The sequence below is a fragment of the Myxocyprinus asiaticus genome, chromosome 28 (assembly GCF_019703515.2).
Source record: "Myxocyprinus asiaticus isolate MX2 ecotype Aquarium Trade chromosome 28, UBuf_Myxa_2, whole genome shotgun sequence".
NCBI lineage: Eukaryota > Metazoa > Chordata > Actinopteri > Cypriniformes > Catostomidae > Myxocyprinus > Myxocyprinus asiaticus.
This window is the reverse complement of record NC_059371.1, coordinates 29,055,416-29,070,621: the sequence shown is the minus strand read 5'-3', so window position 1 is coordinate 29,070,621 and position 15,206 is coordinate 29,055,416. Positions and strand designations below refer to the sequence as shown.

The 15,206-nt window shown below is 35.8% G+C and overlaps 1 protein-coding gene and 1 pseudogene across 4 annotated transcripts; both read right to left on the bottom strand.

Moving 5' to 3' along the window:
• Positions 1–1,250: 1,250 nt before the first annotated feature.
• Positions 1,251–7,528, bottom strand: LOC127419463 (delta-type opioid receptor-like). 4 transcript variants are annotated; one of them, XM_051660854.1, is made up of 4 exons: positions 7,080–7,528; positions 6,705–6,923; positions 3,931–5,758; positions 1,251–2,906 (listed from the first exon to the last, which is right to left on the bottom strand). In XM_051660854.1, the coding sequence occupies exons 3-4, from the start codon at positions 4,427–4,429 to the stop codon at positions 2,338–2,340; spliced, it is 1,068 nt and encodes a 355-aa protein (XP_051516814.1). In that variant the 5' UTR covers positions 4,430–5,758; positions 6,705–6,923; positions 7,080–7,528; the 3' UTR covers positions 1,251–2,337. The 4 variants fall into 4 exon arrangements, 3 of the variants coding, with proteins under 3 accessions (XP_051516814.1, XP_051516813.1, XP_051516815.1); XM_051660853.1 differs by having other exon boundaries at positions 3,931–6,923; XM_051660855.1 differs by having other exon boundaries at positions 3,931–6,923; positions 7,195–7,528.
• A 3,531-nt stretch (positions 7,529–11,059) lies between these two features.
• LOC127419464 (neuropeptides B/W receptor type 2-like) lies at positions 11,060–12,959 on the bottom strand (annotated as a pseudogene).
• Positions 12,960–15,206: the final 2,247 nt, after the last annotated feature.

Here is a 15,206-nt window from a genome sequence, read left to right as displayed (position 1 = left end):
GGCACGTGACTTTTGGGTCAACCTTGGACCGTAATTCCACGAGGTATGGAGGCCAAACTCACTGCTGAAATGTTGTCATATTCGGCCCAAAGCTATTTTGCTCCCCTATCAAAAACCAAGCCCTCGACCAACCACAGAGTGGCAGTAATGTAAAATAAACAGCAAAACTCTTTTAACATGGTATTACAAAATTAGCTATAACCTTCAATAATATTAATCAATAATTAGTGGAAACGTACCTAACAATTACAATCTTTTCAAGTTTATCTGAGGGGAGCAATTGTCATGTTAATCAAAATAAACAGATCATTATTATCGATGAATAGTGGGTTTACATAACATTGACTGAAAGATATTTAGTGGTTAAAATTGCTATAAAAGGTCTATGTATTTTAATGTAAAATGACTGAAAACCAAAGAACGACTGGTTACAAATATGTGGTTTATTATATTTTAATGGATTTATTTTCAGTTTTTCAAACTGTCAGTTGGAAAGCAGAAGTAACCTTCAATTATTTATGAGCATTAATGTTTAAAATGTTCTCCCCCAAATCAATAGTTTCTCAGTGTTGGACATTGTTTTTTAATGCTGGTTTATGAGGTTTAAAAAAGGATAATGAACAGGTTTATGAATCATTACCATTAGTATATTTAATTAAAAATCAATAAATTTTTGTGTTCTTCTATCTAACCCATAATCTTGTTATGCTATAGTGCAACCCACTCCGCACTGTAGTATAAACACAGTTATATATGGACATACTGTATATTCCCTGAAGACATCTTTCTGAAGTCTGGGTGGCCTTGTTTAAAGCTAAATGTCTTCAAGCATTTCATCCAGTTCATGTTTCTGCTTGTCAGAACTGATCAATAGCCACATGGTTAATAAAGAAGGTAAAAAGCAAATAAATAAATCAATAAATAAATAAATAAAAATAAAAAATAAAAAAGTAGTATTGTTCTGCCTTGACATTGTTTATATTAAATTACAATAAAGAAATGTTTAAAAAAAAAGTTATTGTGAGGAATGTCTTAAAATGATTAATTTAAGCTACAATTATTATCTTTAATAAAACTTTAAGTTGTTCAATAACTGATACATTTTTTAAAAAAATGTATTGGCATTTTATTAGATTATATTTGATTGTCATTTTAAACTATTATTTAATATTTGTTCACTAATAAATTGTACATTTTATAACACAAAAGTATAACATAATACAATCTTCTATACACATTTTGTTTGTGAAATAAATTGACTATTGAGTCACTCTCATGCAGCTTATTATTCTCTTATTTAATCGACCTGAAGAAGAACAAGCAGTTAACTTATTTTTTTAACAGTCTTTGCTCCCTTTCAGTCAAGAGTTTAATTAAAATATGGTTAAAAAGCTGAAGCGGGAAGAGATGAAGCATGACATACGGAGCATTTATATAGCATTAGAACACCATCTGGCAAACACTTCACACCACACAGACAAAAACAGATGTTTCTGAGATCCTTCACTCCAATTGGTTCCTTGAAAGTTGGCCACATGACAAGAGATCAAGGAAACACACTCTTAAGAGTCTCAATTCCACCACAGACACAAAGTGATAAAACTCAGAAATCAAAAGTTTCTTGAAATCCCCACACCTTCCCACCTGTCTCAACAACATATCACAGATTTATTTTCTGAGAAAGATTCCTTTCTTCATTAGAACCATTCTGCAATTCTGAAACATTGTCAAACCACTTGAGTTAAACAGTTAGAAGATAGAGCCACAAACGTATTTTAATATCATTCAGACTGCACTGTCATTAAGTATCAATATCCCTAAATGTAGCATTACCATAAAATATAGTGGAATAATGTTACTCTCTTAATAATTGCAGTAGTAATACTTTTTTTTTTTTTAAATACACAATTTTCATAAGCAAAGCAGAAGTAGCCTTATATTTACAAAAATACAAACAACAATAAATAGAAATAATAAATAACAGTGCCAATACTGGTGTAATCAGTATCAATACTGGTATAAACACATACAATACAAATATAAATAATAGGACAATAAACAATGTAAAGAGTCAAACAGTGGAAAAAGGGCTGTTTCTAAAAAAAAAAAAAAAAAAAAGAAGAAGAAAAAAAAAAAAGCCCTTTGTGAGGAGTTGATGGTCTTGTTTGTTGTACAAGATGCATCTGATCACTCGTACATCTAATTCAGAATCTCCACAAAATATCTGCCAGACAAAGTCCTCTATGTTCACATGACTTTTTTTAATTGCAACTTTATAAATTTATAAATTCAGAGGTTACTATTCAAGTATAATGGCCAAACATTTATAGAAAACCTCTAACCGACACACACTGGAATGGGACCTACATCAACAACAACTCCTTTTCCTTGTGAAGCACCTGCATCTTCCACCTCACTACATTCTCTCTCCTTTTTCAGTGACCTCTTGCGCTGATCTTCTACGTACAAACTTGAGTTGGTCGGCACACAGAATTCACGGAAACACCGCTTGAAGTTTTCATCCAGGAAGGCATAGAGGGCAGGGTTTAAACTACTGTTAGCATAGCCCAGAGCAATACAGAAGTGCATAGCTGCCACTGTGGCCTGGCTGCCTCCAAGATCAACCTTTCCCAAGGCCTGGAAGAGAGCCAAGACCTGCACTGGCATCCAGCAGAGCACAAAGGCAGCTACCACCGACAGTACCATATAGGTGATTCTCCTCAGGTTCCGGTCTTTCTCCCTTGAGCCTGACAGTAGACGTACACTGCGTAGGCGTCGCACCATCAACCCATAGCAGCCACTTATGATTGCCACAGGAATCAAGAAAGAGAAGAGGAACACGCAAGTTGCGAACACAGGCTCCCAGTGTCCTGTTGGGTCAGGCAGGACCACTATGCACTCAACACCTGCAGAGAAGTTAAATGAATCAGGGAATTAATTGAAAAAAGTTGATTTAAAGTTGTACCATCGTTTACTATGAATCATGAGTTGACTGATGAAATGGAGAGCAACATCATTTTGGAAGGGAACACAAGAGAGAAGATGGATAAAACCTGTTTTTAACCCTTTTTATGGTTGAAAGGTAAATTTGTCCATTAAAAAAAAAAATACATTTAAAGAAATGAATAGTAGGGTACAATGTACTAAAGCAAGATGAAGTGAGACAAAATAATTATTTGTCATTTTCAGTTTTCGTCAAGGTTTTTAAATCAAAAGTTTTTCAATAATGGTCCAATAAGTGAAAGGATTGTATTTTGGATAAAAAGTCCCTTTGTGGTAATTAATATTATGCCTCTAATGCTGTCGATTGATCTTAACTTGTTTTGAACCTGGAATATTCCTTTAAGGGATGACTTTAGCCACGTTGTACCCTACATTTGACAAAATATGCATGTTTCAAATAATGTTTTCACATGAGAGTCACACATAAGTCATATTCAGTCACAGTCAAAGCTATCTTATTTTATATTCTAAGGGTTGTTTCCACTCAAAGTGTTTGCCATATTAAAATCACATGACCAGTTGAATATGACTCACTTTATCTGAACAAACCCCTATTTGCAGACACTTGGTTGTTAAATAAATGATCACTGCAGACAAATATGCCTAAAAAATGTGTATTTCTATGGTAGAATCAGTAACCAAAAACTTGTGTGATGTTGCATCAACACCAACAGGTGACTGTATGAAATCCAAGAACAAGGTTGTATTAGTCAGCGAAACATAACCAAAAAGGTACTTAGTGCATATTTAAGTTGAATATTATCAATTTAGGCATATCTGCCTAAGTAAAAGATGTCTAAAAAAAGCACATGCCGACATCAAAGATGAATTGACATCATCACAAATGATGAAATGTATAAAATGGATCTTGTATGCTTCAGAATGGTGGCCTGAGGTAGTAGAATAGCTACAAGAGGACATGACTACCGTTAGCTTCCTCCTCCACTTGACCCATGATCATGACAGGCAGTCCTACGGCTGATGCCAACACCCAGACAGCCACGTTGATCAGCTTGGCCCGGAGTGGGGTGCGAACTGTCAGGGAGCGCACAGGGTGGCAGACTGCTATGTAGCGATCAATGCTCATTATGGTCAGGGTGAAGATACTAGTGAACATGTTGTAGTAGTCAATGGCCACCACAGTCTTACAAAGAGCCAGACCGAAGGGCCAGAGACCAAGGAGGACATCCGTGCATTGGAAGGGAAGAGTGGCCAGCACTAGAGCATCAGCCAGGGCCAGGTTAAAGATGTAAATGTTGGTGGCTGTTTTCATCTTTGTGTACCTGCAGCAGGTACAAATATCACTCAGCAAAGCCAAATTAATGTCATAATATTCTAAAAAATACAATGAAAAATTATTCTGGGAACACCAAAAATTACAATAACACTTTACAATAAGTTTCCATTTCTCAACAATAGTTAACATGAACTATACTTTTACAGCATTTATGAATCTTTGTTAATGTTAATTTCAACATATACTAATACATATATTAGTATAAAATACCATTTAAAAATCAAAAGTTGTATAGGTTAACATTAGTTAATGCATTATGAACAAGCATGAACTAACAATGAACAATTGTGTTTTTATTAACTAAAATTAACAAAGATTAATAAATGCTGTAAAAAATATATTGTTACAGTAATTGTTTGTTCATAATACCTTATGCATTTAATCTTTATCTAATGTAACGAATGGAACCTTACTGTAAAGTGTTACCAAAATGACCAAAAATGCCAGATGCATGATCTGTTCACACCTTCACATATTTACAGGAAATGGAATAGTCTCAACTAAAGGAAAATATATCGCAATTGTGCAAAATCTATTTAAATCTGTCACACAGTATTGTCTTATTGATCATCTGCCACTTTTTAGAAAGTCTTGCCAGATGACAAGACCTATTGACAAAATATAAGCACTAGCAAGAGCATCATCAAAAAGCAAATGACAATTATTCCAGCTGGATCTTCAGTATTACAAGCCTTGTAATCATGAATATTGAATCACTCATTCTTATCCTCAAAATCAAATAAGCAGTTTATACAGTACGTGGTTTAATCAAAGCATGAATTGGATCTTTCTGGAAATGAAAACTAAGAAGACTATGGCAGTGATGTGCTGACACCTCGTTAAAAATTCTTACTGCCCTCCAAAAGGTAGTTTGACAGTTTTCAGTCCAAAATCACATGGTATGGTCTTAGAAGGCAAAGCAATATCTGCAGGTGGTGCCTAGGTAACCAGCCTAGCAACAGGTTTTAAAATAGCCCCATATGACTTTATCACCACGTCTGTGAGTAACAACCATACATACATAATGCACGAACACACACATTATAAAACACAACATAAAGACAAAAAAGCACATTTACTTTTCCCTGTATGCCACAGGCATTTTACCAGAACCATAAACTAAGTTTGAGGATGTTTCCCTTTGAAAAAGACCCTGATGTGATGCAGCAATTCTATTTTCTGACTCCTAATTACAAGGCAGTAATCCCCATATATTAGATCAGCATGGAATTCCCTCATAATTGTGACAAGGCAGGCGAGGAATGAGGATCTAAACACAGCTTTATTAACAAAAAGATAACCAAAGAAACTCAGAACGTAAAAACCAAAACACTGGAAACCAAGCACAAAACATGACAACACATGTAAAGACTAACAAACTAACCAGGGGAAACAAGGGCTTAAATACACAAGGGAAGACAAAGAACACCTGGGGAACAATCAGAGAATGAGGAACACCTGGGGAAACAATCAGAGAGAACCAATCATGAAAAAAACTACAACAGACTACAAAACTACAGGAAACAGGAACTAAACAAGAATTTCAAAATAAAAGCACAAAAACAGGGAAAATGTGACAATAATTATACCTTCAACAAAACACAGGCATGAGAGAGGGCGAGCCAAATTACTACATCGTTATGTCTGTCATGCCAAGGCAAATGAGCAAGCAAAGAGTGTGAGCTGCTAAGAGGACATTAGTCTCACTTTCATCATATCTGCATGAATCTGCAAAATCTATATAATCCAAATTTACTGTAAAAATCATTGCATATTCTGCTAATATGAACTTTATGCATTATGTTATTGTGTTCAATAAAGTTTTCTTTGCTCCTGTCTACAGCTGTGTTATGCCAGGGAGGGTTGGAAAAGTACCAAATGTTTATTTAGCAATGTAATGAACAAGCAGGCTAGCAATTTTGAGACTGGCAGACACAATCTGCAATGATGAATGTGTACGGTGAGAGCTAGTAAAGAAAAACGATGTTACTTTAAGCAAACATTTAATCATGTTAATGTACAGTTTCATCTGCTGTGCAAGAACATGTTGAGTGCTTTAATAAAAAGTATGAAGAATCACAAGGTGCATTAAAATTGATCTGTGAAAAAAGCTCATTGATTTCCAGTCTTCATCTTACAGCACATACTTACACAAATTAATACAAATATACTCAGTTCCTTCTTCTGGGAAGTGAAATATGCATGAAGAATATATGTTTCAAAATTCCAATCACCTACAGTGAAACATCAACCATTTCCAAAAGTAATTAAGCTATTTTTTGTTTGTTTGTCCTTGTAAATAATCCTACTCAGTTTACATGCTTCTTGCAGGTTGTCCTTACATATCACTCTTGACCACTCCCTTCAGCACACACATATGCTGAAACCGAGCAATTATTCTCACCTGATAATTACATACATGACCAGGCAGTTCCCCACGAGCCCTACCACGCACACTATCAAGTAGACTACAACAACGGTTATCTTCACGCTCGTAGGTAAAGGTCCATCTTCATCATCGAGAACACTTAAATTCCTCTGCAAAAGAGTGTCGTTGAACATCTGTTGGACGAGAGTGTCTCTGTCGCCGACCAACTCGTCAAACAGCTCCATCGTTTAACAACTGTTGAAGAAGAAAACAAACTGGCAACACTTAGAATGGCTTTAAAGATAACTGATCATCTGAGGTGAGCAAGCTGGACATTTTGGCGCCAACGCCCTTCAAACATATCTGAGAGTATATTTTGTAGCACTGCAAAGTAGTAGTCTCTTTACTTACCTCACGAAAGTGCAGAGGAAGCTGAAAGTACGTTACGCTGTCCGGCGAAATTGCAGATAGATGGACTGGTATAAACCATCTCAAATCATGAAGAAGAAAAAAAAAGGATTCTTACCACTTAAGATTTCATTTTCAGCTAGGCGAATCTTCTGAAAATGTCTCCGCAGAGTGCGTCGTTCACTTCGTTCGGGCACATCTGATACTGTAATCATACAGTGCGCGTGCGCGTGAGTGTTTGCGCGCGCGTTTGTGAGTGAGAGAGCAACTGTTGATCGCATTATGTTCTTTGTGAAGAACGCAATCAAGAAAGAAAATATTTCACCGATTTCATTCCCATGTGGGTTAGTATGCGCTCCCCAGTTTTGATGCACGCCCATGTTTTCTTGCTGGGTTATTTATAGAGTTTTACATATAGCTATAATTACTTCTTGCTGATTTATAGTTCTGTAAGCGCTACATACAGATGAATGAGGTTAAAGCTCTTGAATCTTGTGCTCTGAATTTGGAACATAGGAACAGGCATAGCGAAGGGTTGGCCGGGGTGGGCCTGGGACCCAGTCCCACACAGTGTTTTAGAGATTAGATTTAAACTTAAAATATAAAATAGTTAAAAATGCATAAATTTTGCTTTCTGAAAGTGTGAAAAAACTGTTTGAATGCACCGCCTTTCTGTTGCTAAGGAAAATTCGGAGGGGGAAAATTTGGTCACATGACAACAAGATAAATGATGTTGAAAATAAGAGTCAGCTGAAAATGTTAGAGCGAGATTGAACATGAATTGCAGCGATTACAGCTGACTTTATGATAGAAAGAGGGAGAAAGAGATGGTTTCATGTGAACTCACGAAAGGTGGATGTAATATAATGGCAGAAACTATTTACAATACGTATTTAAAATACAAAATATAAGTAACTGTATTCCACTACAGTTACAATTTAAATCATTGGTAATTAGAATACAGTTACATTCAAAAAGTATTTTGATTACTGAAGAGATTACTTTGCATTTTATTGTCATTTGTTTCATTTAATATTTAGTCCTTTCAGATGGAAAACATTTATACATATAAATGATGTGATCCAAAGTGCATTTGAACAGCGGTGAAACACTTTCTTATGATGTGTTACATTCATACGAGCAGACAGAGAAGTAAGTTTGAAGTAAGTTTGGAGAAGAAGAAATAGAAATAAACCTTGTGTAAATTGTTAGCTTTACGCTAAGCTAAAATGCTATTTCTAGCCATTTTACATGCACATTACCAGGCACGATCACATTTTTTTATCAAGAAATCATGTTGGATCATAATTTCTTTTTTTCTAGTAAAAACCTTTGATATTAGGGCAAAAATCGTATTCTTGATAATAATTTTTGTATTGTTTTCCTGTAAAAATATAAAAAAAATCCTTAAAACAAGATCAGTTTGATTTATCTTGTTTTAGAAACAACACTGTATAAGATATTTATGTTTTTCAGAGAATGTATTTTTAACATGTGTGTTTTATCTTACTGTACTGGAAGAGTTTTTATAGTCGAAACAAGTGAAAAAATCTACCAATGCTGAAGAAGTAATCCAAAGTATTTAGAATACGTTACTGATCTTGAGTAATATAACAGAATATGTTACAAATTACATTTTACAGCATGTATTCTGTAATCTGTAGTGGAATACATTTCAATAGTAACCCTCTCAACCATCATATCACTTCAGAAAATGTGTATTTAAACACTGGAGTCTTATGGATTACTTTTATGCTGACTTGATCTCCTTTTTGGACCTTCTGAGTTCTGGTCACCATTCACTTGGATTGTACTGATATTAATTTGTGTTCTTCAGAAAAAAAGAAAGTCATACACATCTGGGATGGCGTGAGGGTGAGTAAATGATGAGATTTTTTTAATTTTATTTTTTTATGTGAACTATCCCTTACATTTTCAAAATGGTGTTAGTTAGTAGGGTGGTGGGTTAGTTTGCCAAGACTTTCACAAAAGCAGTGAAACAGGATGGGCGAAATTGTGGGACAAAAGGTGGAATCGAACTCGTGTTGCTCGCACGCAAAAACATGTCAACACCACCTTTACACCCCACACCACTGCAGCAATACTGTTGTGGCAGTTTGTCATTAATTGGGGTGCAAATAGCCACACTTTGTGGCAAGTGCTATTTACACCAGAGTGCAAATAGTCACTCTGTAATATAATTTATTATGTATGATATATAGAATATATTGGTATAAATTGGTAAAATTATATTCTGAGAAGAATAGTGAGATTTGGATGAAGCATTTTCTGAGACAGAGGATACAAATATTATAATGACAATTATGTGAAGTTTAATGCATTTAAAGGGATCACATTACCTGTGTCTTCCACTGAAAATCAGTGAATTAGAAAGACTGAAACAGTTCTAATACAATTTTATGCAGAAATATAATGCGGACTAATTGAAGAGTGCTAAACTAAGCTGCTTAGATGCACAAAATTAAATATGGTATCTTTACACTTAATAATGCTTTTATTATACATGATATTGTATTTACAATACAATGCACAGAAGTAGATAGAACAGAGACTCAAGTGAGAGCTGCCATGTAACCTTGAGAAAGAAAATTTACAATGCCGTTGCCTGTGCCATCTTATTTACAGTAAAAGCCTTTACTCAGGGCTACTGGTGATGCTGCATGACAGAGAAGGGAGGAGGGGGGGATATTTATAGCGCTGTTGTGTTGTGGGCTACAGGGTGTTTATAAGGCAGCACACGCGGCTAACACCACTGCAGCACGGAGTGGAGATAAATGAGGGTATATTTTGTGTCCCAGTGGAGAACACTCAGTGAAATGTGAGGCAATCAATATCCCCCTGCACTCACAAAATAGCAGCTCTAAAAAAACATAGGTTGGAGAACTCGGAGTGGCGCCAGGGAGAAAATGAGCCAATGGGCTGGAGAGGTAGAGCAGAGATGATATCAGTGACAGACAAAAGACAATGTGGTGACAGGTGGAAGAGAAACAAAAGGAGAAAAAACTAGAGTGAAATGAAATGAACAGTGTGCATTGCTCATTTGAGATGGTGTTTCCTCTTGAGGCCAGTGTGTGTGTGCATGTGCCTCCTAGCACATACAGTATGTGTTAGTTTATAAGCTTATGTGTGGGTGCAAAACAAAAACATTGACGAATGAATATCTTTCCTTCTCATATGACATTCTATATGAGATGAGACAAACACAAAGTTGCCCCCGCATTTAAGAATCACCTTCACATTGCAATTACATGCCCTGCAGTGCCATCCAATCAGAAATGTCTAATATAAATGCCTGGAAAGTCTGAAATGAGTGCAATTCTCAATCCTGGTAACCTGAATGCTCAATAAAAACATGTCTTCAAGAATTCCACATGGAATAGTTTATAATAATCATTTTAAATTTAAAGGAAATTGTAACACGTAATAAGCCCAATCAGAAATACTGATTAGATTTATTCTGCATATGTTCAGTAAGCCTGTCTGTTAAAGAAAAAAGTGAAGTCCTTTATCACCAGAAGTAATGCCTTCAAAAAAGTAGAATGTAATGTTTAATCGAGTTTTTAATCATTTTAAAAATTAAATTTTTAGCTTAGCTAGCAGTAGCAGTACAAAATTGTATTTAGATTGAGATAGCTTATCTGTTGAATTTATATATGGAAAATGTATTGTGTCTTGTAAAATGAATGCAAAAGTATTACTATTTTGTTTATATTTGGTTAAAGACTGTTCTTGAGTCATCAGCTACTCGATTTTGAACTAACTTCATTATAATATTTATATTATATAATAATATTAGTAAATAATAAAATAGTGATGAGATATTTTTGTAAATAATGCTGATATTCTAATAGGAAATATAACATTTAGTGAATTATGTAGTATATTATGAACTATATATATATAAAAAAAATGTTGACGCCAACAAATGACAAAATACTGTAAATATCCACAGCAAAGACAAGACAAGACGAGACATGGCACGGCGGTAATTGGTGATTACAACATGAGAGCGTCCTGTCCTCTGCTGGTGGAAAAAGGTATTGCGTAGCATAACCGGGATACTCTTGTCAGCGATTTTCTATGCCTTTTTCAGTTAAACTCTATATTTGGTCTGTCTATAGGGAAAGGATAAAATGTAACCCCTTTTCACTATATTTCTTGACAGTCTCCTTGGCGATCCTGATTTCAACCTCGATTACACTTTCTAGTGCCATCTAGTGCCTACAGACTGCAATGGCAAGATGCACAGTGATAAAGGTGCTACATTTTGATCTGTTCTCACCCAAAACCAGTGGCGGATTTAGGCCGGAGGAGGCACGAGGCGCCTACACAAAAAAAGTGAGCACCCTGAAGTCCACCATCCATCTCATCTCCAACCACCCACAACCCCCAGCAGGGGGTTTCACCCAGGGCACCAGACAAGCTTGAACCGCTACTGCCCAAAACTGATTGGATCACTTCAGAAGACATGGATTAAACCACTGGAGTCTTATGGATTACTTTTATGCTGCCTTTATGTGCTTTTTGGAGCTTTAAAGTTTTGGTCACCATTCACATGCATTGTATGGATTTACAGAGCTGAGATATTCTTCTAAAAATCCTTATTTGTGTCCTGCAGAAGACAGAAAGTCATCTGGAATGGCATGAGGATGAGTAAATGATGATAGAATTTAAATGTTTTGGTGAACTATTCCTTTAAGCATCAATCTTTTAATAGTAAAAATGTTTTACGAGACAACAACCTTGAAACATTACCTTGACCTTGACTAGCATAAAAGACAAAATAACTATAGGCTAGCTTGAGTATATTTACATATAGACTCTATGAGACTACATCATCATGATGAGTAGGCCTACCAACCACTCAGTCAGCACTCCAGAATTTTCTTAAAATCCTTCCTGAAACTGTCATTGAAGAAAGCGTAAAGGAACGGATTGAGACACGAATTGGCATAACTTAGTCCCGTGATAAAATAGGAGATACCTATAACCAGCAGGGTGGTGGGTAAATCTGAGGTGAGGGCGACCACTGTACTCGGGTGGAACAGCGTCCAGCAGAACAAGCAAACCGCAAGTATGATGAACACCATCACCGTGGCTCTTTTCTTGGCTTTGTCCAAAGCTTTGCCATTTGAATTCAGTCTCGTACGTCACAGTTTGTAAAGCATCAAGCTGTAGAGGATGCAAATGGTCGACAATGGGATGACAAACCCAAGGACCAGCGTGTTGATCCAACTGGCTTTGATCCAATGGCTTTAAACCATAAACTCTCAGGAATCGGAAAACTTAGAACCCAGCGCATCCTTCCCTCCAAGTCGTCGGGACTGACAGACCTGCAATAAAGGAGAAGACCTGCGATAAAGGAGAAGGGCATCACGATGAGAATGAATGGAGCACAAATGCTGATGCTGACCGTCTAGGCTAACCTGTAGGTCCTGTGGGGCATCCATCTGGAGCGCAACGTGAAAACCACCACCAGATAGCGGTCCACGCTCATGACAGTCAGGAAGAAGATGCTGGAGAAGATGTTGTAGTGATCTACGGAGAGGATCACTTTGCACAAAATGGCCAGTAGTTTAACAGATGTTAGGCAATGTTGATGGGCAAAACCAACGGGAAAATGTCGTCAGCAATGGCTGAATTCAAAATGAATAAGCTGGTGACAGTTTTCATTTTAGGGGTTTACAGAATCACGAAAATGACAGCTGTGTTGCCCGTGAGCCCCACGGCGCAGATGTTCAAATAAACAACTGGTAGCCAAAAGTAGAAGTCAGGGTAGAGCAGCATCCATGATGGAGATGTGCAGTTGGTTTAGTTTATGTAATCCAGATTGGAATAGGGGTTGCATGGAGTTTGCAATTGAGTGGAAATTGATTTATTGTCCATTGTGTCTTTGTCTTCCATTAAAAGCAGAACTTTAAAAAAAAAAAAGCATAGAAAAGCCTGAAAACTGAACAACAGGAAAAACTTTTAAAAAACATTTTTCCTGATGTAAATATGGTCCATTATATTTTGTAGGCTAATCCCATGCAAAATGGTGTCATGTTGTTTTCTGCAGAAAACTGTATTCAAAGTATACTGAAAAATGTGAATCTAAAAATATGCTTAAATTAAATTAACTAGTTTGATTCAACTCAAAATATTATTTAACATCACTGAACCAACTTGATTACATTGTGTTACACCAACAAAACTAATTTTAAAGGTTAGATCAGGTAGAAATAGCTAAGGAAACAATTACAGGTTACCACTTTTACAGTGTATGTTCTTGCACATGTTTTTACAGAGATGCTTGTTTATATTTTAAGTGGAGCTTATCCATGGTTTAAATGAATGTTTAGGTTGCTACAAGACAAGGATAGAATATTTCCAAAGTATATCAGTAGCCTATATGTATTTCCATTATATGGAGTAAATTGATTGAACCTAAAATCTCCAAATGTTCAGAATAATTCTGCTTACCCGACAGAAGCAGACATGTGCGATCTTCTGCTGGTCGCCTCCATTGGTATTCCATGAACACTTCTCAGTAAGTGGCAGAGCGCAGAATTTTTATGCGCTCAATTTTACGCATGTATGATGTAATCTTTCATGTATAATTTTAATCTTTCAGGTTCATTTAAAAAAGTTAAGTAAAAACACTTAGATTTGTTTGATTTAATGCAGCTTTCTCCCCATAAATCAGAGGCCATTATGTCCTCTCTAAGTGGATGCATATACTGTATGTACCAGTGACAAAGTATCAATCAAGGTAACATATAGAAAGTCTTTAGTCATTTGAGAGTCAAACAAGTCTCCTATATTTTCAATGCATTTAAATTAAATGTCACAAAAAGGCATTCATTCAGTTTACAGTGTTTAAAATGACACTGCAGACATGTGACCAATGAAAATTCTGTCATTGTTTACTCACCCATATGTTGTTCCAAACTCTTTCTTCCGTGGAACACAGATTGAGCGGTTAGGCAGAATGTTAGTCTCAATCACCATTCACTTTCATTGCATTTTTTTTTTTTAATTTTTAATGGTGACTGAGATTGACATTCTGCTTAACATCTCCTTTTGTGTCCAATGGAAGAAAGAAAGTAATTTGGGTGTGGAACAACATGGCAATGAGTAAATGATGACAGGATTTTCATTTTTGGGTGAACTGTCCCTTTAAATCTAGAGCAGGTAAGGAAATGCTTAACTATAGGCTAAAAAGAGTCTAATATTGATTAACAGTGAAGTGTTGCCAATGAGGAAAACAAAATGTCATGACTTGAAGATTGATTTGACCTGTAAATGGATGTGAGTGAAGTGAAGGGTAATTGTTCACCTTTTTATAGCTTAAGTAATGTGTTATGTTAATAAGTTATTTAATAAATTATGTGTTATTAAATCTATATTTGGCTATAATGCTCATTTTGGAGAAAACATTTAACATAAATTAAAAGAAAAAAGGTACACGATGATATGGTCAGCAGAGAGCTAACAGACATGTTCAGTCCAGACATCAGCTTTATTGCTATTCATGTTTGGTGTTTACAAACATTTACTTGTACAGCAATACAGAGTGAAACACAGATGAAACTGTGAGCCAAAGGTCTGTGTTCCATGACTGTGCCAATAAGAAAATGGAAAAAAGACTAACTGTTGTATCATTTGATTCTTCTCTGGCAAATTCAGACAGACACTTCAAGTGCATGAAAGTGCCATTCTCTGGATTTGGTTTGTGTTGTCCCCAATGTTGCACTAGAATCAGAGCCAAGTATCTCTAATGCAGTAACTAAGAAATTATAGCATTTAGTCAACAATATAGAGTGTGATATGTAGTGCTAAAACTAATTAATTGTTAATGCAAGAAAATATGTTTCTCTTTTCCTTTTCTGAAATACCACAAACCCAGCACAAGCATATTCAAAAAGAGAATTTCACTTATATTGGTGGGTGATGTTTTTATCATTTTAACAGTATTGTTGAGACATCTTATTTGTGAGTCCAGGTGATCTCAGCTTTAATTTCATCACAAATGTGTTAAAGACTGGACATCACCATAGATTCTACTGAATAAGCCATAATTACATTGATAATAACATTCAGCATAAATACAAATATGTTGATGAATGC

Excerpts from the sequence above, each read along its gene's own strand:
- LOC127419463 (XM_051660853.1), bottom strand. The coding sequence starts at position 4,429 with ATGTTAACTATTGTTGAGAAATGGAAACTTATTGTAAAGTGTTATTGT. Across the intron at positions 2,907-3,930 it reads AGTGGAGGAGGAAGCTAACG|GTGTTGAGTGCATAGTGGTC; the intron begins GTAGTCATGTCC and ends ACTTCTCTGCAG.